The sequence below is a fragment of the Takifugu flavidus genome, chromosome 3 (genome assembly GCF_003711565.1).
Source record: "Takifugu flavidus isolate HTHZ2018 chromosome 3, ASM371156v2, whole genome shotgun sequence".
NCBI classification, from domain to species: Eukaryota; Metazoa; Chordata; class Actinopteri; order Tetraodontiformes; family Tetraodontidae; genus Takifugu; species Takifugu flavidus.
In genome coordinates this window covers 1,445,468-1,461,246 of record NC_079522.1, presented here as the reverse complement: position 1 = coordinate 1,461,246, position 15,779 = coordinate 1,445,468, and the positions used below count along the sequence as shown (strand labels likewise).

General features: G+C 51.8%; 1 protein-coding gene and 1 long non-coding RNA gene across 5 annotated transcripts in view; one reads left to right on the top strand and one right to left on the bottom strand.

Moving 5' to 3' along the window:
- The first annotated feature begins 75 nt into the window (after window positions 1-75).
- Window positions 76-15,566, top strand: LOC130522612 (protein Dok-7). 4 transcript variants are annotated; one of them, XM_057027159.1, is made up of 14 exons: window positions 76-454; window positions 538-583; window positions 1,510-1,740; window positions 4,483-4,683; window positions 6,578-6,697; window positions 8,014-8,112; window positions 8,190-8,938; window positions 9,921-9,969; window positions 10,115-10,558; window positions 11,159-11,247; window positions 12,240-12,303; window positions 14,010-14,192; window positions 14,612-14,753; window positions 14,784-15,566. In XM_057027159.1, the coding sequence occupies exons 1-13, from the start codon at window positions 401-403 to the stop codon at window positions 14,746-14,748; spliced, it is 2,466 nt and encodes an 821-aa protein (XP_056883139.1). In that variant the 5' UTR covers window positions 76-400; the 3' UTR covers window positions 14,749-14,753; window positions 14,784-15,566. The 4 variants fall into 4 exon arrangements, with proteins under 4 accessions (XP_056883139.1, XP_056883140.1, XP_056883138.1 ...); XM_057027160.1 differs by having other exon boundaries at window positions 10,127-10,558; window positions 14,612-15,566; XM_057027158.1 differs by having other exon boundaries at window positions 14,612-15,566.
- LOC130522617 (uncharacterized) overlaps window positions 14,373-15,779 on the bottom strand; it is a 48,008-nt gene continuing 46,601 nt past the window's right edge. Inside the window, exon 5 of the long non-coding RNA XR_008949656.1 lies at window positions 14,373-15,027. This is a non-coding gene — a long non-coding RNA (uncharacterized LOC130522617). The remainder of the gene's footprint in view (window positions 15,028-15,779) is intronic.

Here is a 15,779-nt window from a genome sequence, read left to right as displayed (position 1 = left end):
CAACCCCGGATAACTTGATAAAATGGTGAACTAAAACGTTTGTCACGTCGGGTTTGACCTTTAAGGCCACCGTACACGCTGCGGGCCCAGGTTTGTTGCCTTTGCTTGTCAGCATTGTGGGTTTTCTGCAGGTATGACCTCACGTGATCCCTCCATCCGCCCTAGTTTTCTCTACGCAGCAGGTGGTGCGCACGAGCCCAGGTGGCAGCAGCGTGGTGGGCGCGCTGCTGCACGCACGCACGCACGCACAGGGGGCCAGACGGAGAGGGTGGTCACACCATTTTCCACGCGCTTCTGCCGGGGGCGACTGTGCGCCCCGCACGCAGGCGAGAGCAGCTATTTTGAAAGTGACCCCTCATTCGGGCAGCGACCGTGCAGCTGTCAGGAACCATGACTGAAGATGACGGATTCTGTCGTCGTGGAGGGATATGCCAGACTCCGAGATGGGAAAAAGGTCCTGAGTTTGTCTAATTTCGCCGGCCAGAACTACTTTTTAACGACGTTCTGCTCAACTTTCTGTGTTTTACCCCCCCACAGTGGAAAACTAGGTGGCTGGTTCTTCGCAAACCTTCGCCTGTAGCAGGTAATTTAATTCACACGCTTGACTTTTTCCCTTTTAATTACGGTTTAAGTGTCTTGTCGCGAGCGTGCTTGGCACGTGCTTGCTGCGTCACGCTGATTGAACGCGGCCTGTTCGGTTTTGCGCTCGAGCGATTGAAAAATCTACGGACGCGCGGAGGTGTCAAAAATCATTAGCAAAACAGCCGCGTAATTGAAATGCGCAGCCACGTTTAACGTTTGCATTTCACACTCTTCCGCCTGCCGCCTCCATTTATCCCCCGTTTCTTTCGTCTTTTCCTGATCGTTAAAAACGCCGTTTTTGCCCCTCGGTTGTTCCCATCCTCAAGGTTAACCTGCCGATATCTGATCAGGTGTGATGATTTTTCTCGGAATCATTTCCCCTGCGTGTTTTTTGAGGTTTGCTGCGTTGTTTTCACAAGCTGGCCTGGACAGGTCTTAATAAGAATCCTCAGATCCGGGATGTTGGTGTTATCACAGCTGTCTGTCCTCATGCCTCAGCTATGTGCGTGCGTGTGTGGTGGAGAGGTGCACACTCGCATATTGCGGTGTTTTGTCAGTTGACACCGTTTGTTTGAGGTGTTCCAATGAAGTTAACATTTGTTACAGGTGACCATTGAAAGTAATTTGTTACCAGTATAACCCCCTGAATGCATGTTATCACGCTAATGAGGCTGCAAAACCATGGATTTTTATTTTTGAGACACCAACTTTTCAGCATTTCTGATTTCAGAATTGACCGCCAGGGGGCGTTTTTCTTTCTTAAAAGTTGTAGACAAAGTATGTTTCACTTATCGATAATTCTTTTCCCTGCTCCATCTCTGCTGAGCTTTTAAATGACTTTGCACAAGGAAAACAATCTTTGATGCTCAATGCGGCCTTAAGTTCCGCTTTAATCTTTTTTTCTCTTTTATGCGCCGGCTCCACCAGACTGCCTCCTCCTCCTGGTTTTCAAAGACAAGTCGGACAAAGTGCAGGGTAACAAGGAGCGGCTGAGCGCCACGTTGGAGGAGCTGTGCGGCCTCGAGGTGGGACCGTGGTACGAAGGTGTGGCGTTTACTCTGGCCATCCTCTGCCTGACCCAGACCACCCTGCTGGGCTTCGACAGCAAGGAGGCCCTGTTGGCGTGGGACGCCCGCCTGCGATACAGCCTCGGCGAAGGTGAGCACAGCTCGGCCTGCTGGGGCTTTGAAGCTTTGAACCTCTGTGAATAATGCAACAGCTGACCTTACTGTGATGTCAGAGCAAGTCCTGGCTACAAAATGAATACATCCATCATGCTGGCAGGTTCCGGAGCACTTCCTGGTGGGAAAAACCTGCGACTCTCCGGTTTCGGCGCTTTTGATTATGGCGCGGTCCGATTGAGGCGGGATCGGCTGAACGTCCCGCGGTAGTTTAATGAAAACCTGTCGGGATGAGAAGAATTTAAGACCTGCAGCGAGTGAAGCCAAGTCTGCCGCTGTGGCTCCGGCACTCACTTATTCAGGCGGGATAATAATGTGCACAAGTCGAGCGGGGTTGAAACAAAGGCATGAATAATTGACCTCCAAATCAAAGCTGGTGGACTAGAGCACCACGGGGAATATTTAAAAGTTCAAAAACAAGAAAAGTTGAGATGGTAGGAATTTATATTCCTGTCAGATTTGGGTTTCACGCATAAATCAGTGCCGCTGGGTGGACCTGCATGTGTGGGCTCTATCAGCTTGCTCTCTTCAAAAACAAGGATATTGGATGTTCAATACCACTTTTTAGGCTGAGTATGGGGACGAATCCTCACTCTTGAGCAAGTTACTACGATCGCACGAACCGGGCTTTACACAGTCGGGTTTTATCGCCAATTTTGGCCTCAAACTGAGGAAAAGGTTAAAGACCAACGAGGGGATTCAGATATGAGTTCAAAGGTCAGTCAGGGCAAACCAAAATAACTTGACAGAAATAATCGGCGCAAACGAACTTCCTGTAATTAAATTACTTTAACACAATTAAAATACTTTTGTGCAACAAATATACTGCACATTTCACATCGCCCGCGTGTTCACTCGTATCCCACGTATTTAAGATTCTGAAATTCTTTATCGTCCTTCACTTAGAGGTCAAAACGAACGCCACAAAGACGTAAAACAACACAGATCTCATTAGTTAAAATGTGGGGCGGGGGGGGTTACGGCATGGTGGCGTTATGTTTGACTCATCGTCACGTGATGGACAATAAAATGTTTTGAGAGAATCACGAGTCGAGAATCACGTCATCACTAGGAAGCAGACGCATCGGTGAAACTTCTGCGGAGAAAATAACAAACCTTCCAGAATCCAGGGTTTGGGAACGAGGATGACGTCATTGGAATTGGGGAATTACGATGTTGCAGCTGATCGTGCAACGTGCATAAAACCTGAAATATGGCGTCATTCCTGGTGAACCTGGCGCTCGCTCTTCCAGTCAGTTTATGCAGGAACAAGTGGAGCTAATAATCCTGAATTTTGATTATTATTGAAGGGGAAACTGATTGTTTGGCTTTAAAATGAGCAATTTTGAACAATTTGCTGTCAAGCTATGCAGTGTGATCATTGTAATTACTTCTTTAATTTCCCCAATTAGTCGATGAAGCAACCATTAAATCATTTATCCAACTGCTCATGATCTGACCACTAACGGACGCTCAGCTGCTGGGTGTCACTGAGCTAATGAGCTGATCGTTAATCACTTTGTTGCCGGAGGAAAGATGGTCAGGTTAGCATCTGTGCCTTTAAGCGGCGTGAGTCTGGCTTATATAAGTGGTGAATAAGATATAAATAGGACTGCGTTTGACTTTTGTGTAAAAAGATGCACTGCATCATGGACCCCCCCCCCCCCCCCCAGCCTGCAGAAGTGTCCTGTGCCCGTGTGCAGGCGGCGACCCACCGCGCTAATGCCCCCGCCTGGGTGTTTGTTCAACCCCGCGGTGACGAGATGCATCTGCTCCACATGTCCTCATCACGGCCTCCATCAACTGGCTCCAAAGTTTGGCTGACTGGTTTTTGCCCCAGTGCCAGCTCCTGATCCCAGTTGCACAGATGTTTTACGACGGGATCGGAGCGAGCGCTTCGGCTCCGAACCCGGGCTCGGATCTCGGCTCTATATTCTGCGTGCAGCTGTTTTCGCCTTTGTTTTTTAATTGTTGAATGAAGTAACCGTTATGTTTTCTTTCTCCGCCGCTTCTGTGATGTAAAACAACTCATGTGACGTGGCGGCACCATAAACAGCCCATCGCCTTCAAATGGGACTAATTATCACACACCTGCGCTCAATTAAAGGCACTAATAAAGCACCAATAAAGCTCAGCTGTTCCCACAGGGCCCTGACTTTGTTTTCCAGACAACATTTGGAATGATGTGTTCAGGCCGATGACAACAAAGGTGAACTTACTGGCCGCGGTGCGACTGAAAATATTTGCACGAAGCCTGTGGCTAAAAATAGATGACACGAATGCTCCCATGTGCTGCCGACCAGCTATCGGAGCCTTCATACTGAGGTGGCGAGTGCTACTACCCTGATCTCAGCAGCCAATGATTCCCTGCTGGACTGTGACTGGTGTGTACGGTATCATCTGAGGAGTGTGTGTCTGAGCATGGAGTCAACACAATTCCACACATTCGTTTTAAAAGTGAAAAGCGGGGACAGTGCCCCCTTGTGGCGGCGGAGGAAACTGTAGTTTGTTTTCAAACTGCATTTTCAGGGCTAAACGTGAACCGAGTCACTATTGTAGACTTGTGTTCCAGTTATGTTAGACCGCATTTGGATTTGCTTTCATGAATAAAAGGAAGATTGGCTCCGTCTGCAGCCCTAAATCAACCCTGAAGGAAAGATTACGCAGCAGAGTGATAATTCCCATTATGAGCCGTTCCTAATGGGGCGTCTGTGTTTAGTTCACAGGTTCAGTGTGGGAGTGTTGCCTGGGACTAAACTGGAGAGCGGACCTGCCACTCTTCATTTGTGCAACAACCTGTTGGCCCTCGCCCGCGACCTCCCTCCTGTCATTGTTGGCCACTGGAACCTCCCTGACCTGCGTCGATATGGACCGGTACCCAACGGGTTTGTGTTTGAGGGCGGAACCAGATGTGGATACTGTAAGTGTATTTCTCCTTCAGCGTAAGACAATCAGAACTGTATCAGAGGGGTGGTAACGGCTGAGAGAGGAGTGAATGTTGAATATATTAGTCAGATTCAATATTGCTGTGAGCATAAAACATCAGAGGTCAGAGCGTGACCTCTGACACGCACGCCTCAACACCAGGCTCTTTCGCTAGTTCTGTTTGTGCACAAGTGCTGAAGTGGAGGGAGTGCTGGCTCCCCCCTGAGGGCCTCTCAGATGTCACAGGTGAGGTCTACCTGTCCATCTCTTCTCCCATCGCTTGTGAACAAAACACTCGGGCTCTTGAACCCCCCCCCACACACACTTGCCGCGGCAGCTCGTTGGCAAGCAATTCTCTGGAGAAGCAAAATAACACGTGTGGCCACACTTAAGTCGCAGTCTATGCGCTAGCGTAGCCGCGGTTAAACACTCCTCTGAAGCCCCAGTTTGAGACTGGAGACGAGTGTACAAAAAACTGTAATTATTCAAGTGTGTGTTTCCAACTGTGTCGCCACAGCAACCAGCTGTTGCTTGTCAACATGCAAAAATTAGCCATAAAAGGATCAGACGTGAGTAGAATACGCACCCTGCAGCGCAACACAGCCTCAAAATTCCCCAGAATTAAACTCTGGACGATTCTTAGTCATTCTTAATGAATCGCTGTAAGCGGCTCCTTGTCCCTCGGCGGCCAGGCTGGGGGACATTCTGTCCAGAACGGTTCGCTCGGTTGCCGCCGTCACCTCGCAACCTGCGTTCGACACGTGTCATTTTGGCCCTGAACAGTTATGAAACCATTAAAGAGGAGACGCGTGTGCGCCAACACCAACGGAGGCAGACAGGAGGGGAACACAGAAGGTTGTGGCCGCGCTGGAAACACGATCCCGTGTTTTATTTAGCTCCGTTAAATCTCCAGTAGATCTCCCATAATATACAAACAGGCAGGCGGCATTTGTTCTTTACCGTAGGTTAAAGAACATCTGATCTGAGCGACGGGCGTGTTCCTTCAGCACGCTCGATCGGCGATGTCGCTCCTCTTCAGCAGCCGCGTGTAATAACATCTGTTCCTTAAACGATCGACGCAAACACGTTTCAGTATTTCCACACGTGTTGGAGGCCCAAACAAGCTAGCTGGTCTGAAACTGCTGCTGGGAGGGTTGAAGAGCCGCCTCGGCTCCCGGAGAAGTTTGGAGCCAAGTCACACTTCCCACAGACGGCGCTGGAAAGCAGGAGCGCGTGTTTGCGCGGGAGCAGCAGGGTCGCCTTGAGTTGTTCCTGCTCCCAGTCTTCAGTGGGTTGCACACTGAAGGAACCACCTGCTCTTTGTTCCTCCTTTTGTTTCTTTTTGGATTGCGGCCCCGTCGCACCTGCTCACCTGCTGTCAAGGGGATCCGTTTTTTGACTAAATTCCAGCCTCAAAGCAGCGCGGAGGACAAAGCTCTCCGTCGGGTTGAGCTTGCTGCCAGGCGGGAAGGTGTTGATGGAATGTCTGCTGGGAAATTGGTCTCAGAAGAGGCCAGGTCGCAACCTTCTATTGCCATTCCTTGTAATGGACCGCTCTGGGTTGTCAGACGGAGATTTAGAGACCCTGCGTTGTGTGTCCGCCATTAACCACACACACACACACCTAAATGGGTGGGAGACAATCTGGAAGCAAACAAATAGAAATGACTCTTCTTCAAAGGAAATCTGCGGCAAATGTTGGATGAGGGAGGTTCTCGGGCACCGCGGCTGCCTGTTGCTGCTAGCGGAGCGAAGAGTTTGAGGCTCAGCCGCCCTTTATGGGGCAGGTGTGATGGACCTGTGGTTTCAGCATCCGTCCGTATTTCTGAAGCGTGTGACCTGTTCTGATGCGTTTGGATGTGACGCTGACGCTGCCTCTCTCCTGCCAGGGGCCGGAGTCTTTCTGCTGGCGTCCGCCGAGAGCGAGCAGATCAGCTTTTTATTCGACTGCATCGTCAGGGGCATCTCCCCCACCAGAGGCCCGTTTGGACTGCGGCCCGTTTTACCAGGTGGGTGTCCAGCATACCTGTCCGCCGGGGCTGTCGGGTGCAGCCAGTTTGGAATTTCTGCGCCTAATTTTAGTCAATTGAATAATCCCTGGGAGCGATTTATGTCGTGCGAAGTTGCGACCCCCCCCCCTTAAGCTTCCCACGATGAAAATAAAGTGAGGTCATCGGCAGGAAGATAATGAGGGTGCCGACGGTGACCATGTCGACTAATTAAGCGGTGGCCTAAGTATAGTGAGGGTTTAGCGCTACCGTGTGCCGCGCATCACGATTTCCATCTGACAGGCCTGGAAACCATAGCAACCGTGGGAGAGCTGCACGCGTGACAGGTCTGTTGGCTCAGAGCTTTAGTCTCTGTAACATCTTGGCTAATTAATAAAAAGTTTTGACAGATTCCAGCTGGTCAACAGAGAGTAGACACCCACTTCCTGTTGTGCTCATTGCACCTTCTTTTACCCCCCATGTCCCAGTTGATGTCATGCTCCTATTGTTGTGGGATAAATAAGGGGAAGGGCAAAGGTTCAAAGTCACAGTTCACACAAGTAGAGCAGCCAAAGCCTCCTAATCTCTTCAGGCATGTGTGTAACCCCATCCACAGGATTCCACTGCTGCCCCCCGGCATACGATGCGTTGGGGGGGGGGGGCTTTTTAGTATGTTTGACCTCAAACACATGTTTGATGTGTGTGTTTCTGTAGTTTGAGGCTGTCAAAGCAGCCACACGGCAGTGATGTGGTTGTGAAGCTGTGATGGGCTGCGACACCTGTGAGCCCGTGGATCTGCGCGGCCACGCGCTACGTTGGTGTTCCTGCCTTGGCTCGGTGGCCCTGGCAGCCAAGCCCGCTGAAAGCGAGTGCAGATGGAGTTATGAGGCAGCAGCGATGGTTCGGAGCTCCTTGTTGGCAGGAGCCACGAGCGTTTTATGTGCGTTGGAAGTTTGGAATTAGCAAGGTGGAGCCGCTGGCGTCACAGCGGAGGCAGAAGCTCACGGAGAAACTGTTGTTTTCGAGTTCTGCTGAGAAACGAAGCTCAGATTCCCGAAGACCAGATGAAGCTTCTTGGGCAGCAGCGAGGGTACGAGGCAGGCGTGCGGCTGAGCTATTTATAGGCCTGGTGGCGTTGCACCAACACTGCCCCGCCCCCCAGCGTGACCCTTTTCCTCTGCTAGCCCACGGACCAGTCAAGTCGGCTCTGTTGCCAACGTGTTGCCTCGTTGTTTTCCTAGAGAGCAACATTGTTGTTTGAAGTGTTGTTTGCGCGACGTTGCTGGGCGTTTGTCCACGGCTGCACAAATGACCCCGTCATGTTCGCCCCTCAACAGACCCCAGCACCAGCGAGACCAGTTCAGAGGAGCGGCTGAACCATGAGACCCTGGAGCTGGAGAAGCGTCTGAGCATGCTGTCCCACAGGAGCAGCACAGGTAGGACTCCGTCACTCAAAACAGGCCAGGAATCTTGTTTCCGGCTAATCCCGATGTTTGGTGCGCTCCCCCGCTAGCGTCATACTGCCCGTCTGCCGGAGGAGACGATCGTAGCATATCCGGCTCCTCTGACACGTCGGACACCAGCCAATCGGACTGCAGCGTCGGCAGCCGGCTCACCATTTGGACCGAGCCCACCTCGATCCAGCCCGAGAACCTCGGCAACGCGGGCGCTAAGGCGGCGGCGCAAAGTGGCGAGAAGCCTCTTCCCTCCGGTCAAGGAGGCGGGAGCCAGCCTCCCACCAAGCCCCCCAGACAGCTCCAGGAGATCGGCCGCCAGAGCTCGTCAGACAGCGGCATCGCCACCGGCAGTCATTCCTCCTACTCTGGAAGTTTTTCCTCGTACACGGGTAGCCTGGACAGCAACCCCGGGGAGGATTATGGGTCCGTTTTCAGCCTGCCACCTCACTTGGGTCAAGACGTGAGGCCTTGTACGTGCCTGAACGTACCCGGACACGAGTACCAGATACCGACCTCTCTCAGGTATCTCTACGACACTCCCAGGAGCGTCCTACAGGAAGTGGGTGGAGACACAAAAGACAACCAACCTCCTGCTGCTTTAGGGCCAACCACAGAACCTGCGGAGGGCGATAAAAGGAGCCCTGGGGAGGGTCATTTGGCAACAGCCGACGGAGATTCCCCCAACGAACATTTCCGAAGCCCCTCGGAAAGCAAGAAGTCCTCGGAGGCGCCCTCTGGTGGACACCCAGGCTCCTGCTGCTTTAAAACCATTGTGACCATCTGCGCCGTCTGTGGGGGATTTAAGGTGAGTTGAAATAAGGAAGTGTTGCAAATTTAACCACGACTCCTCCGTGACCTTACAAATGCGTCCCGCCGCCAGAACCAATCAAATTTTATCACCCGCCATCACTTCCTTATGCATTTTATTGCTTCATGAATTTAAAAAAGTCCTTCAAATCCCGAAGGGGGGCTGACTTCAGCGGCGGTTTAGAGCTCTGATGAATTCCCATTCCCATCTGTTGCTCTTTGTGGTTAAATTACTCTGCTAATCGTGCCGTAGCGCGTAGCCGTCGCAGGGCCACAGCTTGTGCGAGCAGGCCTCGCCGCCACGCTATCGTCTGTTCTCCAGCGCGCCGCCAACGTGACCTTTGCGGTTTTGTGCAGGAGGACAGTGATAGCGACTGTCAGTGTCACGGCAACAGACCGTCCCAGGAGCCATCTGTCCTGCAGTTTAGCGTCCCTGCAGGACCTCAGCGCTTCACACAGAGGTCACAGTCGGTCCCGGGATGGGAACTCATCTGGCTCTTTCTCTGGCTGTGTCGTGGAGCCGGAGGAGCATTTAGTCCAGAGTCCACACCGTTGATCACCTGGCAGGAAGTTCTCTAGTTTTTTTTATTTCTCTTGAGGCCGTCCTCCATCCAGCTAAATAAAACACGACTTCACACTTGAGTGGCGTGGGAGGGCATTTGTCGCCTTCGGTGTGAGTGACACGTTCCACCCCTGAGGCGTTTGTGGGCACAAAAACTTGAAGAACTTTTTTGAAATAGAGTTCACGGTGTGAGATCATTTTATCCATATTGAGCTACAGTGACAACTAAAAACAAAGTGATGCTAGAGTTGATGCTAGATTTTCCCACTCTTGTTCTGCTGTGTGTTGCTATGGAGATGGAGGTTGCACGTGCGCTGCTCAAATTACACCCGTATTGATGAGTACACCAAGTTTTCCAAGTAATCCACATTGAGAGATGTAGCATTGCTAAAGCTATCTGTATCATTTCATCTCTTAGGGGACGCCGCAAACGCCTGCCGGTACCTCCGTGGCACCTGCCATCCCAGGCAAGTACAGCAGAAACATTAATGCCGCGCTGCACGTGTTGTTTCCTGCATGTGGAAAGGGAACATTTGCATGATTGAAGCCCCCCCCCGGGGTTTGCCGTCACCGCCACGCCTTGCTAATCAGATTGGGGGACGGTGTCTCCAGAACATCCAGCAGATCAAAGTGTTGACAAATCGGCGCGCGGACCCGGCGCCGCCAGTGAAAGCGGCGTGACGGCGAGGAATCCTCGGGAGGGTTCGCCGCTGCTGAAAGGCGGCAGGGAGAAAGGCGGCGGGTTCTTGGCTGATCTATTCAGCTTCCCGACCGATAGACGGCCGGAGGCGAAGATTAACGGGCCGAACCTTTATGAGTCGATGAGCCGTCGATATGGAAACCGAAGCCGTTTGCCTTCACGAGATTCAGCCGCGATCTATGAAAACTGCCTCAAGTGTGTAGCGGCGCTCTGCCGCCGCCCTCCGCGGGTCGCACCTGCCGACGTGTTCGGGAGCGTCCCGAAGAGTCGGGAGCACGGAGCAGCGGCCAATCAAGAGCCGTGCTGTCAAATTAGCGGCGAGGAACCTCAGAGCGAGGACGGGCCCCGTGGTGAAGGTAAGGGGCCCTTCAAAGCTTCTGCGCCTCCTTTGGTGCCTCTCCTCTCCCTCTTTGCTTTGAATCTCGCCTCTCTTCGTTTTCATCAATAAAAAAACACTTTTCTTCTGGCTTCCATCGCGTTTATCGACCGTTTTTCTTTAGATGGGTTTTGTGTTGTAAAAATAGGAATCGTCAGATGTTTGAATCACTAAAGTTTGAGTAGCTTTTCGGGTAAGTGCAGAACAAAACCGGGAGTTTAAGATCACCGCTCACAAACGGCTGTTGAGGCTCTGACGTTCCGCTTCCATGCGCTCTACCGTTAGCGTTATGCTAAATTAAAGCGTGCTGGCAGAAACGCAGCCAGGAAAACCACCTCTTATGATTCAAATGTGTTCAGTTGTGAGTTCCTGGGGGATTAATGGTGTTGATCGAACCGTCTGAAGCGCCATTACCAAACAAGGCAGCAGCACGGCACTTCCTGTCTGCGGGCTGAGGCTCTTTAACAGCATGTGGCTCCTGCACCTTCCACCTTGGCTCGCAAAATTAAAATGATCATTTCCCCCCAACAAACACGGAAAGCATTTTGATTTCTTCTGCGTTTTTCATCTCTTCCACCAGACAAAAGGCTCGGTAGCAAAGAGGAAAGACGCCGGGCTGATCCTGCTTATGAGATCATGGAGAGTCGGGCACCAGAGAGGAACTCCGAGGTAGGCCAATCCCAGACGCGCTAATCCGCTTTATGCTATCGCACGTTCACACATTTTGACTGTGTAGCTAATTGTACTCAAAGTTGGGCTAAACAGTTGGAGATGCTCATTGATTTTGAAGGGTAAATAGCAGCTGGAGCGCTACGTGATGCAGCACAGGACACAATGCTCTTCCTTCTCTGGGATGAGCTTAAATCAGCGAAATGCAGCTCTGGCTGTGACGCTCCTGCAGCACGTCTCCGTGGATGCAGAATGATCTGACATTCAGAGGGTTTGGCTCTGCGCTCAAACGCCCGAGAACAAGTCAAACGAATCACACCTTTACTCATATTTAGTACATTTAGGAGCCTGAGCGAGTGTGGGAAGTTCGCCTCGCCGAGCTGCCAAAGGCACCTTTCCTGTGGAGATAATGAATGTTAGGAATAATCAAAGATGCCGGCGGACATCCAGAGCAGCATTTTCATGTTGGCGGGAATGCAAATGAAGTTTTTTCCCCTTCTGCATCCTGAATTGATCCCGAGTGGTGTCGATCTCAAGTCAGTGATCCAAAGAAATTTACCCAGACGTAAAAAATAAAACCTCAGTTTCTTAAAATTCCCACCACAGCGAGAAACCGGCGCGGCTGGAGTGGCCTGATACGGAGCGGGAAAATTGGCATTTCAAACCAAATTGGGCCGATAGCTGGTATCACCTCTTGTGCATTGGACGGTGATGGCGCTCCGTCCAGGAGCGGCCCTTTGTGTGCACCCTGAACGCATCGTGGCTCAACTCCATCAGCAATTTTCCCCCCACAATGGCAGCGGCTGTCTGCAACGGCAGATTATGTGGCAGCGATCTGGAAGGCAACACGTCGGCCTTCCATAACAATGAGGCCGCGCCGGCTCCGTTTCCCCCCCAGCCTCTGTCAACCCCCCCCCCCCCCCCCCCCACGCTGGGGAGGAAGTCCTGTATGTGGTGAAGCTCCAGGTCCTCATCGCTGTTTGTGTCGGCAGGCAGAAGAGAGAAAGTACGAGCTGATGGGCGGCTGCGGCCAGAGGTTCCTCCAGGAGAGCGAAGGTGAGTGAGGCCTGCCAGATGTTGGACAGATGTGGACCTGCTGGGGGTTTGGGCCAGGCTCACGATGCCAAACCAAGGCTGCATGAGAGGAACCGGGAACTTAAGACAAGGGGTGGAAGCGCTGATGACTGGCGATAACAAAGATGTTTCCCCCCCAGCCTTGGGCGCCACTTCACTGGAGGGTGCAGATGTTTTCCAGATGTGGGTTAGTTGTGACGGATGCCAGTGCTGAATGGGCAGCTGTGCCAGTTGGCTATAAATTGTATTTATAACACTCTTCTAACAAACATCTTGTAACTAAAATAACATCCTGAACATTAAGATGTGGTGGTGGTCCGACCCATGTTAGCTAGCAGTGCTAATTTGCTGGCTATGCTAGGTGGCAAACGGACTGCATTTATTTGGCCCCCTGCACTCACTGGTGCTCCCCACTACCTTGCTCAAGGGCAGCTGCCAGCTGTGGGAGGGAAAAGTCCCAAACCTACAGTTTTGCTTGGGAAGGCCGTCGGTCCTTCAAATTCAAGGAACTGCGTGATTTGTTTGGAATTTCCTGCCTTTTCGGACAAATGTGATGAGTGAGAGAAAACGCTGAGTCAGCGTAGCAGCGCTGACCTTTCCAAGTGTGAACATGTTGAAACTGTTACTGCAGTAGAGAAGAGGGAAGGCGTCGTGAGGAGATGTTAAACCCCTGGATCTCCTCAGCCCCCTGTGGGAGGGCGAGGACGGGGGTGGGACGGCTGATGGCGTCTGCGTTCGTGTGCACGATGAAGGGACGGCGGTTCCTGTTGGCAGGAGCTCCGAAATGCTTCAAGGCAGCAGCTCCTGCTGGTGATTCCACAGAAGTCAGAGTTCAGCCGCCGGCGGGCAAATAAACCGGCGGAAAGTGTGATTAGGGCCCAGCGAGCACGCCGCCGGGGCTGAACGGGTCGGCCCGCTGGCGGCGTCCTCATCACAGGCGTGTTTGCTCGGAGGGGCCGGAGCAGACGTTTCCTTCCTTAGAGTCCCCTCCGGAGTGAGAAGCTGCCATTGTCACGGCAGCAGCAGGTCCGCCTGGTGTCCGATCAATTAGATGTGGGCCCCCTGAGGCGGCGCCCCCTGAGAGTCGGCTGCTGTCTAATGGCCTGGCTGTGATTGGTTGGTTCCCCCCCCGGGGTCGATGCCTCTGAGCTGCGGGGAACCGGCCTTCTGTCGTCAGGAACACGATCCTTTCCTCCTGCGTCTCTGGACGGTTCTGTTCAGACTCGGGAGCCGTCGAAGGAAACGGCCAGCGCTCGCTTTTCAGTTTCAATTGCGTTTATGCAAATTTCTCAGACGCTCTCATCCCGCCTCAGAAGCTTGGCCGGGCTCTCGCTGCGCTCTGCCAGTGTGTCGCTGGCCCACGCGCGTCACAGCTCAAATATGCAAATAAAAAACCAGGAATTTGCGATAAAGGAGGTTCAACTGGCCGAGCGTCTCGGAGGGCTTCTGTACCAGCACTTCCTGTTAATGACGGCATCTCGTTGGCCATCACGCGTCTCCATTACATGCTAATTAGTTTCCAAATATTAGCATTTTGGCAGCAGGTGGGTTTTCAATGAAAATAAATATTTTTATCCTGGGGGGTGTTTACTGGAAATTGATCACTGTGATTAGGAGGCTGTTTGTCTTAACTACTGTTTCTTGGGGGGTTTCAGTGAGAACTTGACTAATTGACACTCTTCTTCCAGGGAGGGTGTTTGTGTTTCCGCCAGAGGCGCCACTTCCTGAAAGGCCACAAGGTGACGGCGGCGCCACCTACGTGAATATTCCCATCAGTCCCACCTCCAAGAGGCAGCTCAACTACATGGAGCTGGAGCTCCAGGAGACGGGGGCAGGAACCAGAGTGACAGCCTCGCACCCCCCATCCCAAAGTAAGGATCCCTCTGAGCTCATGCTAGGGCTAGCTGTGTTAGGCTAACTGTCGTGACACACTGGCAACATTCTTGAATCGTCATGGTTACTGTGCACGTGCTCCAGAACGACGGGGAGAGTTTAGATTTACGGTGTCTGTAGAAATGTTGGCTAAAAGGTGATGTAAAGAATATCGACCATTTGTTAGGACTGGAAGAGACTTTTATTCAGACAGACACTCTACCTCTTCCTCTTCTGCAGGTGTGTGTTGGCGTCACCTCTCAGTGTCTGACATGTAACCCCAACACACACCTGCTGGGAAAGCACCAGAACAGGAAGCACTACAGCCTGTGTCCGGACGTTAGCCTAGCATAAGTCTGTTTTTGCCTTTTGATTTTGGGAGACGTAGCTGAGAGTTGCAGTCTCGTGTCTTCGGCAGGAAAGAGCTCCACCAAGTACGCCCAGATCGACATCACAGCCACGGAGACGGCGCACAAAGTGGGAACGCAGCACGCGCTGGGTCGGCAGGAGGGCCTGCACACGCTGGAGCTGAGGAGAAAAGCGCCGCCGCATTGACCGTTGATCTCAGCAGGGCGGCTGTTCCGACTGTTCTCCAGAGATCCTCCAGGCTCCGCTCTGGATTTCCTCCATCTCACAAACACTTTCTTCTGGAAGTTCCTGCATTCAGTCATCTGGTGAGCGGCCAGTTCTTCCCAGATTAGCCTCCATCTGCAATCTTAAAGCTACTTCAGACGCTCTGGCAGGAGCGGCGTCTCATCGGTGCCAGGGCCCCCGGGCGGAGCGGGAAGATGTTCCAGTGCTGAGTCACCCCCCGTCGAGCCTCCGCAGCGCCATCTGCAGAGGGAAGAGAGGGCGGACATGAGCAAAACTCACATTTGGGGAAACTTTAGTCTTACTCAGAACAAATGTTGTTTTGCTGCACCGTAAATTAGCATCGAGAGTCGTGACAGCCCAGATGTGACTAAACTACTAATGGTTGAGTCTGATTACGTTGTAATTTCCCGTCTGTACTCGGACATAATGCGTGTAAATAGTTGAAGTACGCTGCCTGTAACCAGAGGCGCTGCTTTCTTTTATTACCTTTTCCTGTAAATGATTCACATAATTAGCTACGGCTTTAAAGTGTGTGTGTGGGTTTAGGGTTTTTGCATTAATGTATTCCGGAGTGTGATGAAAAACTGAGCAGCACAGACGAGAGACAAAAGTTTAGAATCGTTGATCCCAAATTTGATTTGACAATAAGCGTCAACAATATGTTGACAAGTCACAAAACGACATTGCTGACGTCGTCTGTAACCGGCTTTAATACGGGACTTTATACTCATGTGCAATAGCTGACGTATCTGCCAAGATTCAATAAAACATGATGTTGACATTTTGGTTCTTAATTCTTAACACACTGTAGCATCATCCTTACAAGCCCCGCCCCTTAGCTGTACCTCACAAGATGCTAACAATTGATATTACACAGGAAGCGACGCCTCAACTGTTTTCATGAACAACCCGAGATGCAGCGGCCACTAGGTGCTGAGTCATGAGCAAACTTCCTGTAGTTTACAGAAATGGTAGTTTGCAGTGCAGACTTA

Coding starts and splice junctions, on each gene's coding strand:
- LOC130522612 (XM_057027159.1), top strand. CDS start 401: ATGACGGATTCTGTCGTCGTGGAGGGATATGCCAGACTCCGAGATGGG. Junction 4,684..6,577: donor CGGAACCAGATGTGGATACT/GTAAGTGTATTT, acceptor CTCTCCTGCCAG/GGGCCGGAGTCTTTCTGCTG. Junction 6,698..8,013: donor ACTGCGGCCCGTTTTACCAG/GTGGGTGTCCAG, acceptor GCCCCTCAACAG/ACCCCAGCACCAGCGAGACC.